Source organism: Maniola hyperantus, chromosome 20, assembly GCF_902806685.2.
Source record: "Maniola hyperantus chromosome 20, iAphHyp1.2, whole genome shotgun sequence".
In the NCBI taxonomy this organism is placed as follows: Eukaryota; Metazoa; Arthropoda; class Insecta; order Lepidoptera; family Nymphalidae; genus Maniola; species Maniola hyperantus.
The window spans coordinates 2310189-2328338 of NC_048555.1; the positions used below are offsets into that span (position 1 = coordinate 2310189).

Here is an 18150-nt window from a genome sequence, read left to right on the forward strand (position 1 = left end):
AGTATAGGTAAAAACCATAATAAAAATTAAATAATTATAGAACTGATATTGAATAATATCCATAAAGCTCGTTGCTTTCGTTTTAAGTTTGCGTAATAATAGGCTACTTGACTCATATCTAATTTCGTCCAATAAATGATTATTTATTATAGTATTTTGCTTAAGACAACGAAATATATCAATAACAATTATTAAAAACGCAGGATGGATATATAAATCCAATTTAAAAAAATACAGTTTTTATTTTTATTTGAAACTCAGAAAACGCTGTCAGCCATGATGTGACGTCATTCAATATGTAAACAAACAAATGTCATCCCTATTGACTAACGTAGTATCCATATAATATATAAAATTTTAAGTCCTGACTAACTTACATCAACGCACAGCCTAAACATCTAAACAGCTGGTCCTAGATACAATAGATACATGAAATTTGGTGGGTGTGTTCTCTGTAGGTAAAGAGAAGGTATCCACTAGGAAAGGATTTTTTGAAATTCCACCCCTGAGTGGGTTAAATGGGGGTTTGAAATTTATGAAATCCACGCGGGCGAAGTCACGAGCATAAGCTAGTTTTTATATATTTCTAAAAACTCATAGTAAACGTAAAAAATTATCGTTTTCTCTTTATAAATTGAATAAGTTATTAAGTAAGACTTACAACAAAGTGATCTTTGCAAAAATAAATTTGGGTTGCAGTCGTTAGTGATGTAGGATCCTTTTAAGCAAGTCTTCGCGTGTTACGTATATTTATTTCACTGGGCACTCTAATCCACAACTTTCCTGTGGTCTTTATCGATGCGTTTTTACATTCTCGGATGATACAATAACGATAATTACTATATTTTTCATGTAAACTAGCATAGAAGTCATGTTTTTTAAACTTTGGGAGGTTATGCTTTTGTTTACAAATGCATGACGTCAGAGCACAGACAATCTATCGGCCAAACATGGCCGACAGTGTTTTCACCTGTCTAAGAAAAATATATTTTTAAATTAAAGTTTTACGGTTTTTAGGGCGCAAAAAAATATAGTGTTAATTTTTTTGATCTAATAGGACAAATATTAACCATTTAAGACCTACTTAAAAAAAGTGTCAACTAGCTTATTATCACCAGTATATCTTACAAATCTAACACCATACCAGACCATCAATAAGAGTAATTTATTAGGTACCTATTTTGAATACATCATTTGACTTAGACTTTGGCTACTTAATGTTATTGTATAATATGATAAAGCTATGACTGTAATACAATGCGGATGCACCCATATAATAGCATAGAGAATTAGCAGCATCGAGTATAAATACTTGGGTTCAAGGAATAACACACATACTTATTGAATCATGGGTTTTATTTAAAGAGCGCTAATATTTTGCAATTAGACGTTTGCGTCAAACATGAATGAGTTATCCCCACGTATTTTGAATTTGTTTTGGTTTAGTTAATGTAATGAGGCCTCACACTGTAGAACTGTAATTTATACCGCGTCTGCCGTCTTGTTTATGTCGACTGTCAATGCGACATTCAAATTTTAAAATAAATAAATAAATAAAATAAAAATCTTTTTATTCAAATAAACGTTTACAAGTACTTTCGAATAGTCGGATGCATCTATCACTGGTTCGGAATGCCTTTCCTACCGAGAAGAACCAGCAAGAAACTCGGCGGTTGCTCTTTTCAAATATTTGATATAGGTTAAGAAAATTAATTCCATACTTACATAATTGTATTAGGTACGTGCTAGTTTTTTTCCGTGAGTTCGTCCACGTAATAATTAGGTACGTAATCAACCCATCGCCGGGTCTCCTCTCAGAGTGAGAAGGGTTTTGGCCATTGTCTACCACGCTAGCCAAGTGCGGATTGGATATTATAATAATTGGGATAATTATAGCCTATATATCCTAGCACTTAGGGATAATGTACCATTGCAATATTTTTTGAAATCCGATGAGTATAGTTTCGGAGATTATCTCCTACATCCAAACTTATAAACTTTGTCTCTTTAGTATACCTACCTACTTAGGTTGTCAAAAGGGAACACCGGCGCAACGCGATTCATTTAACCTAGCCATAATAAGCCTAATTCATAACATAATCACACAACCGCACGTCTAATCGAAAGCCAAATTTTTGGCTTCTGCCTAGCAAAATTTCGGACCCTCCTGAATTTACTAAAAAAAAACAATAAGTATACAATATACTAGAATATTTCTGTTATTTTCTCGTTTTACTCTAAACTACTGTACCACAGTATACTGTATACTATAGCAAAGTTTGCAGTAGATGAGTAGGCGTGTATATACTGCAAGACTCTTCAATGTGTAGCCTGATTAACAAAATTAGTCGGACAATTGTTTTGGTTACGCGGTTTCCTTAAAGGCGTGTGCCTGATAGTGGGTGTGGGCTGCGAGCTCATTCATAACGCTGTGTAGTGAGAGAAAGATCTTCATTAGACCCAAGAGACTTTCAGTTGAACGAGCAACCAGTGGTTTATCTTGATTGAGAACGTGTCTGTGCTTTTCCAAAATCCTAGAAACGAATTTGTAACGAACCTTTTCAAACAATTTGAGGCTCACTAAGAGGTGAAATGGTAACGTACCTAGTTGAGTTTATTTTTTCGGTCGGGTTTTTTTTTCAGTTTAATTTTTTTAATTTGCTGCTTCTATGTATGTGTAAGTCCCCTAATACTGGAAATGCGAAAATGTCTGGTTTTACGATCGTAACACTGTGCAATACGTTTCCTCGGCCTATCAAATTTTTTTATTCCGATACAAGTTAGCCCTTGACTGCAATCTCACCTAGTGGTAAGTGATGATGCAGTCTAAGATGGAAGCGGGCTAACCTGGAAGGAGTATGGCAGTTTGTACCTATTAAACCCATAGGTACACCTTTGCTTTCTACACGGTACCATACCGGAACGCTAGTCACTAAATCGCTTGGCGGCAAGGCTTTGCCGGTAGGGTGCTAACCAGACCAGAAATTTAGAACTAATAAAATTCCAAACCCCTGCCGGGAATCTAACCCGAGACCTCCCACTAATAAGACCACACCACCACTGCGCCAGGGAGGCTAGTGAGCTGTACATGTACAGGGAACAAAACCTATCGCCAGCTGAAAAAAATAGAATTCTATTTTTAGACCACTTTATTCTCCGAGTTGACGTTTTGTCTCCATTTTCTTGGAACCTACAATTAATTTATCATTTACATAATGCCCGTAAGAATTGTCGGTATCCGCTTCCTAGTAAACACTTCCGCTTTGAATCATATGTGCCATAATTACTTAGACGTCAACAGTAGAGAAAATAATGGGTATTTAATACATTCTCATCAGTAACTAGAACAGACTGTTGCATTTCTTAAGCAACGTTTAAGACGAGTGCAAAGTAAACTCCCTTATAAATAATTGTTACAAAATTAATTACGAAGAACTTTTTTACAGTCAAAATACGGTAATAAATACAAAAATGTGTCCATTTTCATCGTCGTGTGAGCGAAAAGGCGTTTCCTTTTCATGGCCCATCCGCTAAACTGATTTGGACGCACAGCGGGGACGGACATCGTTTTATCCCGGAAAATGAAAGAGTTCTCAAGGGGTTTTTAAACACCACAAAATCCACGCGGATGTAATCGCGGCCTTGTAAAGAAAAATATACATTTGAAAATTTGAGACTTCAGGAATTAAAGTAAATAAAGTCCCCACATAAATAACTCTCTACATTCTACACATTGCATAGTTATAATGGTCTTCTATCCTTAAGATCAGTGACCATAAAATAAGTATATTTTTCCTCCATCTATATTACCTCCATAAAACTACCTACATATAATTTTTCCTTTATATAAATTAGGAGGCACGGCTTTTTCATTCATATGTTACTAAATAAAGAGGCGTAAACAATATAATTATTATATTTATGTCAATATAAAGTATATTATCGATTTCGTTTGTCGATCAGTCTTCATTAAAAGATCGCTCATTCGATTCTATAGTGTCTATACTCGTCCGGTCATTTCCATCCCGCGATACAGTTTAAAAAATAAAATAAATAAATAGTTAAATGGCGGCAAGTATAACTTTTACAAATGGCGGACATCCCACGGATGATATTATTAAATAAAGTTATAAGGTTGTGAATCGCGCGTTGTTTCAATTGCTAGGTGTAAATTTGTTGTGGAAAATATAACCAGACGGACTGGTCGCTCTAGTGGCGTTGAACCGATCAGGTGGGCCTTGGATTATTACGAGATAAATCCATTATTAATAATAGCCTCACTGATTTATGTGTGGTCCATTGAAACTGAGAGTTGAACGATTTATAGCGAGGAACAAAGATAAACCTAGACACAAACTTTTTATCAGTATCTTTTTGATATAGCTCCAATTTTTTTTCAGGGTCAAAAGAAGTGAAATTTAAAATGGTATTTAGTGTGTTTCTTGCGTGGTTTCTCAAGTCTCATTTAGCTGACTGTCCTTATTAATCCTGAAAATTAGGTAATACCGTGTTTACTATGGCATATTTAAAACAATTATCATAATACATATCTGTATTTATCTTATAGAACTCGCATATACCTAATTAAGTTACTTATCTATTAGTAAAAAAAAAATCAGAATCATGTCATCAGATTACCTGTCCCTACATCCAAATCCAAACTTAAAAACTTTATCTCTTTATAATATTAAACATTTAATCGTAATATCTGAACGACAAAAGAAATTTTAATGCTTTGGTCATAGATTAATTATTGGTCTCGCTCCGCTTTAGTCCATAAGCTTAGTGGTATACTTATGTATTTCTTAGACATATTTTATATACTAGTTATACCATAGTAGGTATACGTTTATGCTTAGTTCTAAATATTACAAAATCAAGCTAGATTTCTACTTTATAGTAGTCAATTAGTAATCATTTAGTAAATCACTGAATTTATTAATCAAAGTATAATAAAATAGTAGGACTAATATGGACTAATAATAATTTGATTGGTCACTTTAAAACTTGTGAAATCTATCATCTGTCGTAACGTAGGTATAGACTAAGAGCATACTAAAAACCTTTAGAAGTTATCTACTTATATCTGAACATTTACATTTACCTACCTATACCTACTTATTGTTCACCTTTATGTTATTTTTTCAACTGACTCAGACATAATTATAGTTATTTTTAGAATAAAAAATGCCATCTTATTCATCGTACCACATCAGACATGGACCTAAGGAAAAAATATAAAATGACTAATTAATTAAAACCGCAGACCGAATAATTCTAATTCAGTATATTCATTTTTCTCTCTCTACTTTTTCTGAGAATTGTCTACTATTATATCATATACTAGCTGATGCCGCGACTTCGTTCGCGGGGATTTAGGTTTTAGGTTAAAATTCCCGGGGGAAATCTTTTATTTTTCGGAATAAAAAGTAGCATATGTCACTCTCCAAATCTTTAACTATACCCATGCAAAAAATCACATCGATCCGTTGCTCCGTTGCGACGTGATTGAAGGACAAACCAACAAACCAATAACCAACAAACAAACACACTTTCGCATTTATAATATGGGTAGTGATGACAGCGAGTTGGACTCACACACGGAGGGTTCGGTAGAACTCTGAGTTTGCGAATCCAACTCGCACTTGACCGGTTTTTAGGGTTCCTTATCCAAATGGCAAAAAACGGAACCCTTATGAATTCGTCATGTCTGTCTGTCTGTCCGTCCGTATGTCCCAGCCACTTTTATAATTTGTTGTTATAGCGGCAGCAGAAATACACTCTATATACTCTGTGAAAATTTCAACTCTCTACCTAATAGGTACGATTCATGACATACAGACGTACGGTCAGCGCAGACCCATATAGGTCACGGGTCCCATTGGCACCCTTAGGGTACAGAACCCTATTTTGTGTATGAATGAATGAATGAACGTTTTGTTTATTTAATAAAATGTAGGTACAAGAATTGAAACAATCTCTGATGAGCCTTATACATTTTACCATTGTAACTGGTGTTTGAATATTACCTTAAATTAAAAATATAAATATAACTAAGGATTAAAATATAAGTTACACATAGACTTCATACAAGGAAAACATAAAACAATACCCTCGTAATTCGTATGTATAGATGTATTGGTATCGTCGGAGTTTAGTCACCGTCTCTCAGACTAGTGAACGTAACGTTTATGTAAACGAAAGGTTCTAGCCGTTTCTGAGCTTTCCTGGCAAACGGCGTGCCTGCGACAATTTTCCAATACGTTTTTATGGTCGGTCGGTTAAGTGGTTCTTGTTCTTTGAGTTGTTTGCTATAACTTGTCCTAGCTGTATTAAGATTTACTATTTTTACTTTATTAGTTTTTATCGATACAGAGCAGGTATGTCGTTATATATAAGTCCCGCAAATTGCTATTGCGCTGGAACCATGTCTCATTAACATCGAAATGACGTCATTTTGACGTCAGCCGAAATAAAAATATACCATCAGCTCGAAACTTCAGTCTAGTGCTGACGGACGTCACTAAAATGGTGGCCACGCGTATTAGCAATTTGCGGGATTTATACAAAGAGCTATCTTATGTATAGTACGCGATAGGTTGAAATGGCAATCGGGGAGGGAACGCTCCGCACACCCGCACAGCCCCTGCACTAGCCCGGTGCGGGCGAGTTCGGGTGACCTGCGGGTGTGCGGGACGTCCCCTCGCCTCTTACCCCGATTGCCATCTCAATCTGTCGCGGACTTATATCTAATCAAGTAATCACTCGTCACTATACCTAGCAAAAGTGTGTTTGTTTGTTTATTGGTTTGTTGGTTGTCCTTCAATCACGTCGCAACGGGGCTATTTTTGCATGGTTATAGTTAAATTTCTGGAGCGTGACATAGGGTCATTTTTATCCCGGAAAACCAAAAGGTTTCCACGGGACTTTTGAAAAACTAAAGGCCTAGTACGCGCCAACATAACATACACGATCCTTCGCCTTCCTCACTTATCGACCATCCGCTCTGTGCCGTCGTCAGTCCAGCGAGTTTGAGGTCGTCCTTTTGTATACGAGTCAATTAAAATACTTGTGTTGTATCTGTGAAGCATTGTTCTTCGCGATTGGCATAGACTAGGCATGTTGATGGATTTGCATGCAGTGGCATTGTATTGATGATGTTGTGACTAAGCTCCAAGGAATTTTACTTTATTGGTTTGGCTACTGACCGAAGGATTAAGTAAGTACTGACGTATCTATTAATATAATCTGACCAGTTTTTAATTTAACGTCGAGGATTTTTGAACAAGTTATTGGATTCAAAAGAAGAAGATATTTTCGACGAAAGCTCTCAGTCGACTTGATTTCTTCCGATATCTTGAACGTTTATTATGGTCATATTTCATTTCAAGAATTAAAACAAAACAATATTAAACTAGACCTAAGTAGGTATGCTATAAACCTACCTCTAACCGCATAAAAATCCGTTGCGCAGTTTACAAAATACAGAGGGGACAGACGCGGGTGGCGGGAAGCGACTTTGTTTTATACTATCTTTCTTCTTTCTTCGCTCTGGGCTGGTTTCCGCACTTAAACGTTTCCATCTGTTGTGCGTGCATTGCCCCTCCCCGCTGAAGTCTTCACTCCAGCCATCCAAGCTCACTCTAGAAGCGAGTAGACCGCCCAGGTTGCAGAGGGCTTCATGGAGTGAGGTTGGGGAACCCATATGGTGCTCGCGTTGTTCTGCCATCGCCCGTGCACTCTAGAAACACGTGCGTCGGTGTTTCAGCGACCTCCATGCAGGCCCTGCACAGAGGAATGTCGGTGACACCTATATAACGAAAAGGTGTTTGTTTAGTGGGCTATGCCCTGTTATGAGTCCCACCACCTTCCTAAGTTTACCTGTGTTCAGGCGGAGTAGTTTGTTTGTTTTATTTTTTGTAGAGATAGGATTTAGATAAGTATCTAGGTACTCTGGGTCATCTGAAATGGATATGAGAATGAGTAAGAACACACCGTTAAGATTAATTAAGACGTAACAATTGCAACGGAATAGAAACAGTTTTAATTGCTGAAGCGATGAATTGCACTGACGTCTTTCATAATCGTAGTGACGATGTAGCTTATTACATAAGTAGATACCATAGTTGTAATTAACTGTAATTTTATATACTTACAATATATAAAGATTAATATTTGCATGTTCGTTCGTTACCTATGCCTACGCTGCATTGTATTCAAATTTCAAATAATGTTGCATTCAGCAATGCCCGGGGCTTCAATATGGCATACCTACTAATATTATTGTAAATTGAACATTTGAGAAAAGAGCAACCGTCGAGTTTCTTGCTGGTTCTTCTTGGTAGGAATGGTATTCCGACAATAAGTTTATTATTATACTAGCTTATGCCCGCGACTTCGTCCGCGTGGACTACACAAATTTTAAACCCCTATTTTACACCCTTAGGTTTGATCTTTAACTATGAGATTTTAACATGAGCTTAATAAAATATGTCATACTGCTTATTGCAAAAATATTAACTACAAAACTTCTTTATAGACACTTCAAAACTGACGGAGTTTCATACAAACTTCAAACCCCTATTTTACCCCTTGAATTTTGGAAAATCCCTTCGTAGCGGACGCCTACGTTATAATAGCTATCTGCATTCCGAATTTCAGCGTGATCCGTCCAGTAGTTTGAGCTGTGCGTTGATAGATCAGTCAGTCAGTTAGTCACCTTTTCCCTTTTATATATATAGATAAAGCTGCCACATTTTGGCACATAGAACACAATTTTTGGTTAAAATATTCCCTCCATAGTTACTACTTAATTATTGATTTTAATGCTTATTTCCACAATTCATTTGAATTTTAAACCATTTTCCATCTAAGGCTTTCTAAAAAAACTGCGAATAATAAAATCGTTTTCTATATAAGAAAATACGTTCAGGGAAAACTAGTATAGGCAGTAGGCATTGCAACTAAAATTGTCCATTACGCAATTAGCGCGCCTGTGTGCGTGAGAGGCGCAGACTGCAAGGCGCTCGGTGCCATACAACTCGAGCGGCCATTGCATGCAGTCAGAGAGTTGGTGGACAGTCTGATCCAATCCATCAGCCCTTATGCGTCCACTGCTGGACCTAGACATGTCTCACAACAAGTTCAAAGTTTTCATAAAACTTATTGAAAAATCCTATTACTTGTGGAAACTTTGCAATTTTTTGTATCGAGCCAAATTGTGCCAATCGTGTTTTGGCTCTCGTAATTCACTAAAGAATATCTTTAATTTTTTTATAACATGAATAAATAAATGAACAAATTTGTAGTTTTTTAGGCCAAAACTTGATTCTTTGAACATCCGGAATGTGTCTCAATACCGCTTTTGGGATGCATTTGTCGTTTTTATACCGGACTAAATACTTACTAGTTAATCCCGACTAATATTATAAAGGCGAAAGTTTGTATGTATGTGTGTGTGTGTGTGTGTGTGTGTGTGTGCGTTGTAAGGGTGGTAAATCGGGCGGAATAGAAATATACCCGGATACGGAATAATCTACCACCTTACAAAGATTAGAGGGAAAAAAAAATAATTTTAATTTACTTTACTTGATCTATCTACCTAGTAAAGAATAGAAGCTAGCCGTGGACTCCCTTGTAATGCATATGAGGTGTTATAAATGAAATTTGCTAGATGTTAGGCAAAATTGTTTTTAATGTAACTTTTACCGGGGTCGCTTAATACAGAATGGTGGCTAATAATGCTTAGTTATTCTAGCTTAATGCCAAGACTTAATTTAGATACATTAGAATGACTTAGGTAGATAGTACATAAGATCTATGTTTTAACTTTAAGATGCCATTGGCATGGAATAGACAATGACACAGTAAAATTCATAAAATTGTTTCAAAATAAAAGCTCAGTAGTAAAGACAGGGTTCTTACTGTACACATACACTAAGAAGGTTCACTAAACTGTTCCAGGATACAAACATTTGCTTACTTGTAGGTGCGAAGACTGCAAGGTAGCTGGACGGCATCGGCCAAGATCCAAAACTCAATTTATTTGATTCTTCACAACCGAAATGTTTCATTACAAAGATTTTCACCAAGTCTTATCCATAGAATTAAGTTGCCAACGTGAATGTGCAAAAGAAATAAATACGAAAACCGAAAACTAAAAACGGAAACGCAAACGGAAACGCAAACGGAAACCCTGCAACAAAGAAAACAAGATTATAATTTGTGCTGTGTGAAAATTTCGACACGTGGAATTTTCCCGATCAAACACAACTCACCTATTGAACTCCTGGCCACCAATGGTTTTCAGGAGTCCCCCACAACCCATTATCCTCATTTATTTGGGAAGGTAAAATAACTGGAACTGAAAGGGAAAATCATGAAATTAGGATTTTCTCTAACCAAACCGCCATTTTGTCGAATCCACATTACTTGATTTTTCACTCACCATAATTGATGAAACATTGAAATACGTTAGGATGATTAAATTTATAACTATTGTATTTTCCCAGGCGAAGCCATGGGCGAAAAAGAGTGAGATTTTCCTGGAACGAAAAAAATTCGTCTTCACATGTTGACTCCAGAAAAATTCTAAATCTCACCAATCGGTGTTGCCTGACGCAACCCGAGTGTGGCCGCTCTCATTTAGTTTGATCATGAAGCCAATTCATTTTTGAATATTTGCGGAACCTAAGGATATATTATAAGAACCGTTTTGTTAATGACTTAACAATAAACAAATGATATTATGGTTTTATTTAATTATTTTGTTTTATTTTTACGACAATTGACAACGAAGCAAACGCCATCTATTGTGGCTCGAATGAACTCTGAACATCGACCCACGCGTAGTTCTGCACCTTGATGCTAGGTGGCACCAACATACTTTGAACAAAATAGATTTTAATTAAAAGCGAAACGCTAATTAGTAGTTCAAAATTTACAACGTCACAATACTTCCCCTCCTACGAAAAGGTTCAACAGGTTGAACCACGCTGCCCTCAGCGTCATCCAACAACTACTAACAATTTGCCTGAAACAAACAAACAAAAAAAACACAGAAGTTACGCGTGAACGCACATCTACTACTAACAAGGAAAATTGTCTAACAAAATAAATATACTGAAAACAGTGTAAGGTTTTATACATTATACTTAACTACACAACCCTAACTTCTAAAAAGAATATATACAAAAAAAACTTCATGGTGTCTAAGACACTTGAGTGGAAACATCTTGGCATCATTCTTCAGCTGACTGATAGAATGCGTCTAGGCCTACGGTGGTTCACTCTTTTAAACTACCATCGTAATATTTGTTACTCAACAAATACGGAAAATCTGGTTGTGAACGGGTCCATCTGATATGGCAACCGTTCTCTATCCCATTCGGAAAAATAAAACCGAATCAAAATCGGAATATGAGAAAAAAAAAACGAAATAACTCTCCTAGAAAATAGATCTCGGAACAGAATCGGAAAAATAACAGAAATGATCCATTATCTAGAAGGAAAACGAAAACAAAACACAAAACCCCCCCCTTTTCGTTATCCCCAAAGTACGATATTTGCATTTTTACTTTCTCAACCGGTTGGTCTACCACAAGCATTCCAATCATCACATATTCATCCCTACATACATCCACTACATTCCTCCTCAACTGAACCATGGTAATGTAACTGTTAACTCAGAACATCACTACACTCATTCAAATTCCTAATTGAATATTGATAACTTAAATATTCAAACAGTTTAGACCAAACTAAGTAATGGCAAATATCTACTTCTTAATATCCTTAATATGCCAAGTGCCTATTGGGTGGTTGTCAGCTACTCTAACTAGTTCGTAAACCAAAGGTGACAAAACCTTGACAACCCTGCACTTTTCATACTTAGGTGCCAGCTTAGCTGCGAAAAAATTTGTAGCGTCGCTTTGTGGATAGGTCTTTTTCCACACTATATCCCCAACAGAATAGCTTGCAGACCTACGCCTTAAGTTGTAATGCGTTGCATACTCTGCATGAGCCTGAAACAAATTTCTCCTAACCTGACCAAATATGTCCTCCAAAGTTCCAAACTTTCCTGCGTATTCCTCCCTTGGAATTCCGGCCTCGTACTCCTTATCCGTGTCCTTATAGAAGGAACCATTTAAAACCGGTTCTCTAGCGTGGACAAGGAAGAACGGGGAGAATCCAGTGGATTCATTAACCGCACTGTTTATGGCGAACTGGACCTTGTACAGGTTTTCGTCCCAGGACCTGTGGTTATCTTTCACAAAAGCGGCTACAGCAGTCATAACAACCTTATTGTACCTCTCAACAAGGTTAACTTGCGGAGTGTACAGTGGTGTGTAGTGTAATTTCGGAATATTATAACGCTTAATGAGATTACGGAATTCAGATCCTGTAAATTGGGACCCATTGTCCTCAATCACAGTCTCTGGAACACTATGGTTCAAAAATACAAAATTCTCTAGCGCTTTAACAACAGCGGCACCTGTGGCACGCCGTAACGGAAACAACATTGTATATTTCGAAAAACAACACGTCACCACAAAAAGAAATGTAAATCCTGATTTAGACCTAGGCAAAGGTCCGACTAAATCAGCCGAAATGACCTGAAAAGGTCTCTCGCAGACTTTAGGCTTCCCTAGCAGACCTGGAGTGGCTGATGTCGTGTGTTTATACGCAGAGCAAGTATCACAATTCTTAACGTACTCAACCACGTCCTTATACATACCACGCCAAAAATATCTGAGGGATAATCTGCGATGAGTTTTGAACACACCAAAATGACCTGCAGTTGCATCTGCATGGTTTTGTTGCATAATTCTAAGGATGTCGTTCTTGTGGACTACCTCTTTCCAGTCGAACTCACTGAGAAGCTGGTATTTACATTTACTGTAACGATATAGTTTATCGTTCAAAATACAAAAATTCGGAAAATTTGCTGGATTGATTTTACAGCCATTAAATGTTTTGTCATACCAGTCATCTACCAAAACTTGTTGACTAGAGTTATCATTACGATCACCAACTACATCTACGTGTATGAGTCTCGACAAGGTATCCGGAACTACATTATCACAACCCTTCCTATGTTCGATAACAAAATTATACTGTGATAATCTACAACCCCATCTGGCGAGTCGTCCTGAGGGATTTTCTAAATTTAAGAACCACTTTAGGGATGCATGGTCTGTGATAATTGTGACTGGCTTGGAACCAAAATAAGCCTGAAATTTCTCCACTGCAAAAATCACAGCTAGAGCCTCGCGTTCCGTCGCGCTGTAATTCCTTTCGTTTTTATTTAGGCTCCTACTGACATACGCAATGGGATGATCGCAACCATCGGTTTCTTGCGTTAGCATACCGCCAACACCATATGCAGAAGCATCACAATGTATTTTGAATGGTTTTTCAAAATTCGGTACCGCAAGAACAGGTGCGGTTACCAACGCATTCTTCAATGTATTAAATGCTACCTCTGCCTGTTCGCTCCACTCAAATTTAGGTGCGTTCTTTCCTTTACTCGTTAGTCTATTGAGTGGTGCAGCGATGGTTGAAAAATTCCTAATAAAGCGCCTGTACCAAGAACAAGTGCCTAGGAAAATCTTTACCTCCTGTGCAGTTTTTGGGGTCGGAAAGTTCAAAACTGCGGCAACTTTTCCAGGATCTGTGCGTAAACCAAATTCATCCACTATATACCCTAAATATTTCAAAGAGTTTCTAAAAAAATTACATTTATCAAAATTTATGGATAGTTGAGCCATTTTTAGTTTATCCAGAACTCTGTTTAATAAAATTAAATGGGTTTCAAAATCAGCAGAACAAATAACAATATCATCTATATAACAAAATACTATTCCATTTTCAATATCACTACAAAAATTTTGATTAAATAACTGGTCCATTAACCTCTGCTGTCGTGCTGGTGCACCGCATAGGCCAAACGGCATGACTTTAAATTTGAATAACCCTCTACCAGGAACTGTAAAACTGGTTTTTTCCTGAGAGTCGTTAGCTAACGGAATTTGCCAGAAACTTGAACTTAAATCAATCGATGATAAAAACCTTGCCTCTTTCAAGCTATCTAGAATTTGTGGAATGTACGGTATTGAGTATGAATCCCCCTTTGTCACTGAATTTAATTTCCTGCAATCTAGGCAAAATCTCCAGTCTCCATTTGCCTTTTTCACTAAAATTGCTGGGTTATTCCAAGGGCTTTCACTCGGAGTAACTACGTCCATTTCCAGCATCCTATCTAACTCTTTACTTAAAGCTTCCTTCTTTTCGGGAGAAAGTGGATATTGTTTTATTTTTATTGGCAAGGCATCACCGGTGTCAATAACATGTTCAATTAATTTTGTTCTACCCAATCCAATTTTTTCTGAAGAAATATCTAAAAATTTATTTACTACAGACTGGGCTAATTCTTTCTGTTGAGATGATAAGTTTTCAAAAGAAGTGATGGTATGAATTTGTTTATTATCAATCGCACAAATATTGTAAAATTGAGAAGGTGCCTTAATTAATTCTAAATTATCAAAAATGCCAGGGGCTAACTGAAATGTTTTCCAAAAGTCACAGCCAAAAATAACATCCGCTATTATAGAGGGTACTACAAAAAATTTTATTATGTGAGTTACGGAATTATAAGTAATCGGAATAAACATATAACCCATGCAATCAAGTTTGTCTCCATTTGCCACTGAAAATGTGGTATCAATACTGCTATGCAGTTTATAACCGAATCTCAAAAAAACCTTGTGCGCCTGGTTACCCAAAATTGACGCGCAAGCACCGGAATCTAGTAAACCTGTAATCTCAAAACCGTCAACAAAAACCTTTAAATGTGGCCTAAAGTCTCGTTTATCCACTGAATACAGAACTGTGTCAGGTAAAAGGGATGTTTTGTTGTTAATGACCAAGTTCTTTACTTGTGTCTCTGCACAGTTCTTACTAATTAGTTTTTTGAATTTTTGTCCGGAGCGGGTTTACTAATCGCCTTTTTACTACAACTTGGACATGTCTTTACTGTAAAGTTCTGACGTCCACACGAAAAACATCTAATAAATTTCGGAACTGTCCTGCAAAATTTAAAGGAATGGTTACCCTTGCCGCACTTGTAACATAGTTGTTTATTTGTTTTCGTAAAATCAGTGCCTTTACTTGTATCAACCTTAGGTGCAGGTGTGACTGAAAGTGTGTTTATCTGTTTTGTCACTTGTTTGTAAGCAAACTCTGAACTTAAAGTTGCCTTACTGTTAGTAGGCTCAGAAAATAAGGCGGAACGCTGCCTCGCAGCCTCTAGTTTGCGACACTTTTCCTTCAACATTGCGACAGACTTAATGTCAACAAGAGCTAATTGTTCTGAGTAAAAAGGGCGAATATTATGTAATAAAATTTGTAACTTTTGTTCTTCGGAAAGTGGTGTTGACAACCTTGAAAACATGCAAAACATTATAGCGAAATAGATAGACACAGGTTCTTCAGAGCCTTGTGTTCTTGCTCGAATTTCACCTAGCAACCTGTAGTCATAATCTACTGCATCAAATTCCTCTAAAAATAAAGTTCTCAATTCTGACCAAGACGAAACTTGACATTTGTTGCCTCTGTACCATAACAATGCTCGGCCTGTAAAAAGATGAAATGCAGAAACAAATAATTTTCCATCTGAAACGCCATAAGATCTTTTATATTCCTCAACGCGTTCGATGAAACTGCGCGGATCACCCTGTCCGTTGAAATGTAACTTCCACTTGGCAACATTTTTATCACCAGTGCAGTCAACGGCGGTACTCTCGGAATCCAGTGATTCGTCGTGAGACGACTCATTGTCAGCATCTAATCTGGAAATCAAACTCTGCAACTTTGTATGTAATTCACTCTTCCTACTTATTAAGCTGAGTTCGGAACACTGTATTCTCAAAATTCTAAAGTACAAATGTGAAGCTAAAGCTTTAGACCTACAGAGGGCATGTCTATCTTTAGTGTCAGAACACTTTTTTAATAAATCTTCTAAGTCTTGAAGTTTTTTAGTAATAACCCCTAACTCACTTTCAGAAGTGAAATCCGTCTCTAAAATTGATTCAGAAGGAATTTCCTGAATTAATTGTTTTAACTGTTTCTTTAAACCTAGCACTGTAGGTGCTGGAGTTTCGGAACGAATGGATACCTCATAACACAATTCGTCCTTCAAAAGTGAATGAAACTGGGCAAAAGTCTGTTCCATTGTGTTAAGTCAAAACACATTTGACAAAATATCGAGCTTGTGTAACTGTCTATGTTTAGCCTTATACAAATTGGTTAAACACAAACACAAAAGAAGTTATTTAAACTATTAAATATACACAAGCAAAATACACAACAAAAACAATATTCTTAAGTCTATCCTAACCTATTTTATCAATTATGTTCCTATTCCAAAATATTGTTAATAATACAAGCACATATTATTACTATAGTAAACAAAATATAACAAAATAAAACTTCCCAAAATTGAATAAATGATTGTAAGGTGCAGTATCACCTTTATGAGTACACAGTGTGTTACAACCTTTACAATTACAAAAGTAAACAGGCAACAAAGTTGCAATGAACTCTGACTAGCATATTATCTTTCAAAAAAAACAAAGAGATTGTGCAATGGTTTGATGACTGTTACTTTACACTTTTAACACATAACCTAAAATACAACAAAATCTGTTTCTAAATGTCACTTTAAACTACCAGCATTCACTTAAACTTAACATGTTTTGTGTGTGAAGTAGCTTTTATCATAACCTTAACACAGCTCTAAACAAAATTTCAACAAAATAATGAAGTATCAAGTCACTGAAAAAAAAATTGTTCATAACTTCATACTTGAACTTAATGTAACCTCTGAATATAGTTTATATATTTAGTTTCACAAGTTGTAACTCTTAGTATTTATAAATGTATGTGTGTAACTAGTTAACAGCACATAGCGTTTCAAAACTTTAATTATACTAAGTTACCGGAATTTTCAAACATAAGATGTACTTACTATTGAAAGCAATACCCAACAACAACTCAGTTAAGCAATGTTTATTACTAAACTGAAGGCAAACATTCACTTATACACCTCCAAGGTAAGTCAAATAACATAATTGAACGGCATAAACACCATTTATAATGTGTTAATTAAATAAGAAAAAACCACTGTTGGACTATACTCAGAAAATTACTTAAACTATCAAACAAAATTTCTAACTATTAGTTATTATTTAGTTAGTTAACCATAAAAAACAGCTTAGTGCTCTTTGCAATGTGTCACTACTTAGAAAATTGTACAATCAGCGGAGTACATTTCATAAAATTCACAAAATTTCTCAAAATATACTGAAATAACTATATAAAAAAACGTTCGGGCGCCATTTGTAAGGGTGGTAAATCGGGCGGAATAGAAATATACCCGGATACGGAATAATCTACCACCTTACAAAGATTAGAGGGAAAAAAAAATAATTTTAATTTACTTTACTTGATCTATCTACCTAGTAAAGAATAGAAGCTAGCCGTGGACTCCCTTGTAATGCATATGAGGTGTTATAAATGAAATTTGCTAGATGTTAGGCAAAATTGTTTTTAATGTAACTTTTACCGGGGTCGCTTAATACAGAATGGTGGCTAATAATGCTTAGTTATTCTAGCTTAATGCCAAGACTTAATTTAGATACATTAGAATGACTTAGGTAGATAGTACATAAGATCTATGTTTTAACTTTAAGATGCCATTGGCATGGAATAGACAATGACACAGTAAAATTCATAAAATTGTTTCAAAATAAAAGCTCAGTAGTAAAGACAGGGTTCTTACTGTACACATACACTAAGAAGGTTCACTAAACTGTTCCAGGATACAAACATTTGCTTACTTGTAGGTGCGAAGACTGCAAGGTAGCTGGACGGCATCGGCCAAGATCCAAAACTCAATTTATTTGATTCTTCACAACCGAAATGTTTCATTACAAAGATTTTCACCAAGTCTTATCCATAGAATTAAGTTGCCAACGTGAATGTGCAAAAGAAATAAATACGAAAACCGAAAACTAAAAACGGAAACGCAAACGGAAACGCAAGCGGAAACCCTGCAACAAAGAAAACAAGATTATAATTTGTGCTGTGTGA

The 18150-nt window shown here is 36.2% G+C and overlaps 1 protein-coding gene across 7 annotated transcripts in view; it reads left to right on the forward strand.

The window, feature by feature from the left end:
- Positions 1-18150, forward strand: part of ITP (ion transport peptide) — a 104127-nt gene that overhangs the window by 65469 nt on the left and 20508 nt on the right. Inside the window, exon 1 of one of the 7 annotated variants that reach the window (XM_069505526.1) lies at positions 2463-2595. The exons of 4 other annotated variants lie outside the window; for them this stretch is intronic. In XM_069505526.1, the coding sequence (XP_069361627.1) occupies positions 2593-2595 (3 nt within the window). In that variant the 5' untranslated portion in view covers positions 2463-2592. Of the gene's footprint in view, positions 1-2462; positions 2596-18150 lie in introns of those variants that run through there. 2 more of the 7 variants (XM_069505525.1, XM_069505520.1) reach the window with 2 other exon arrangements.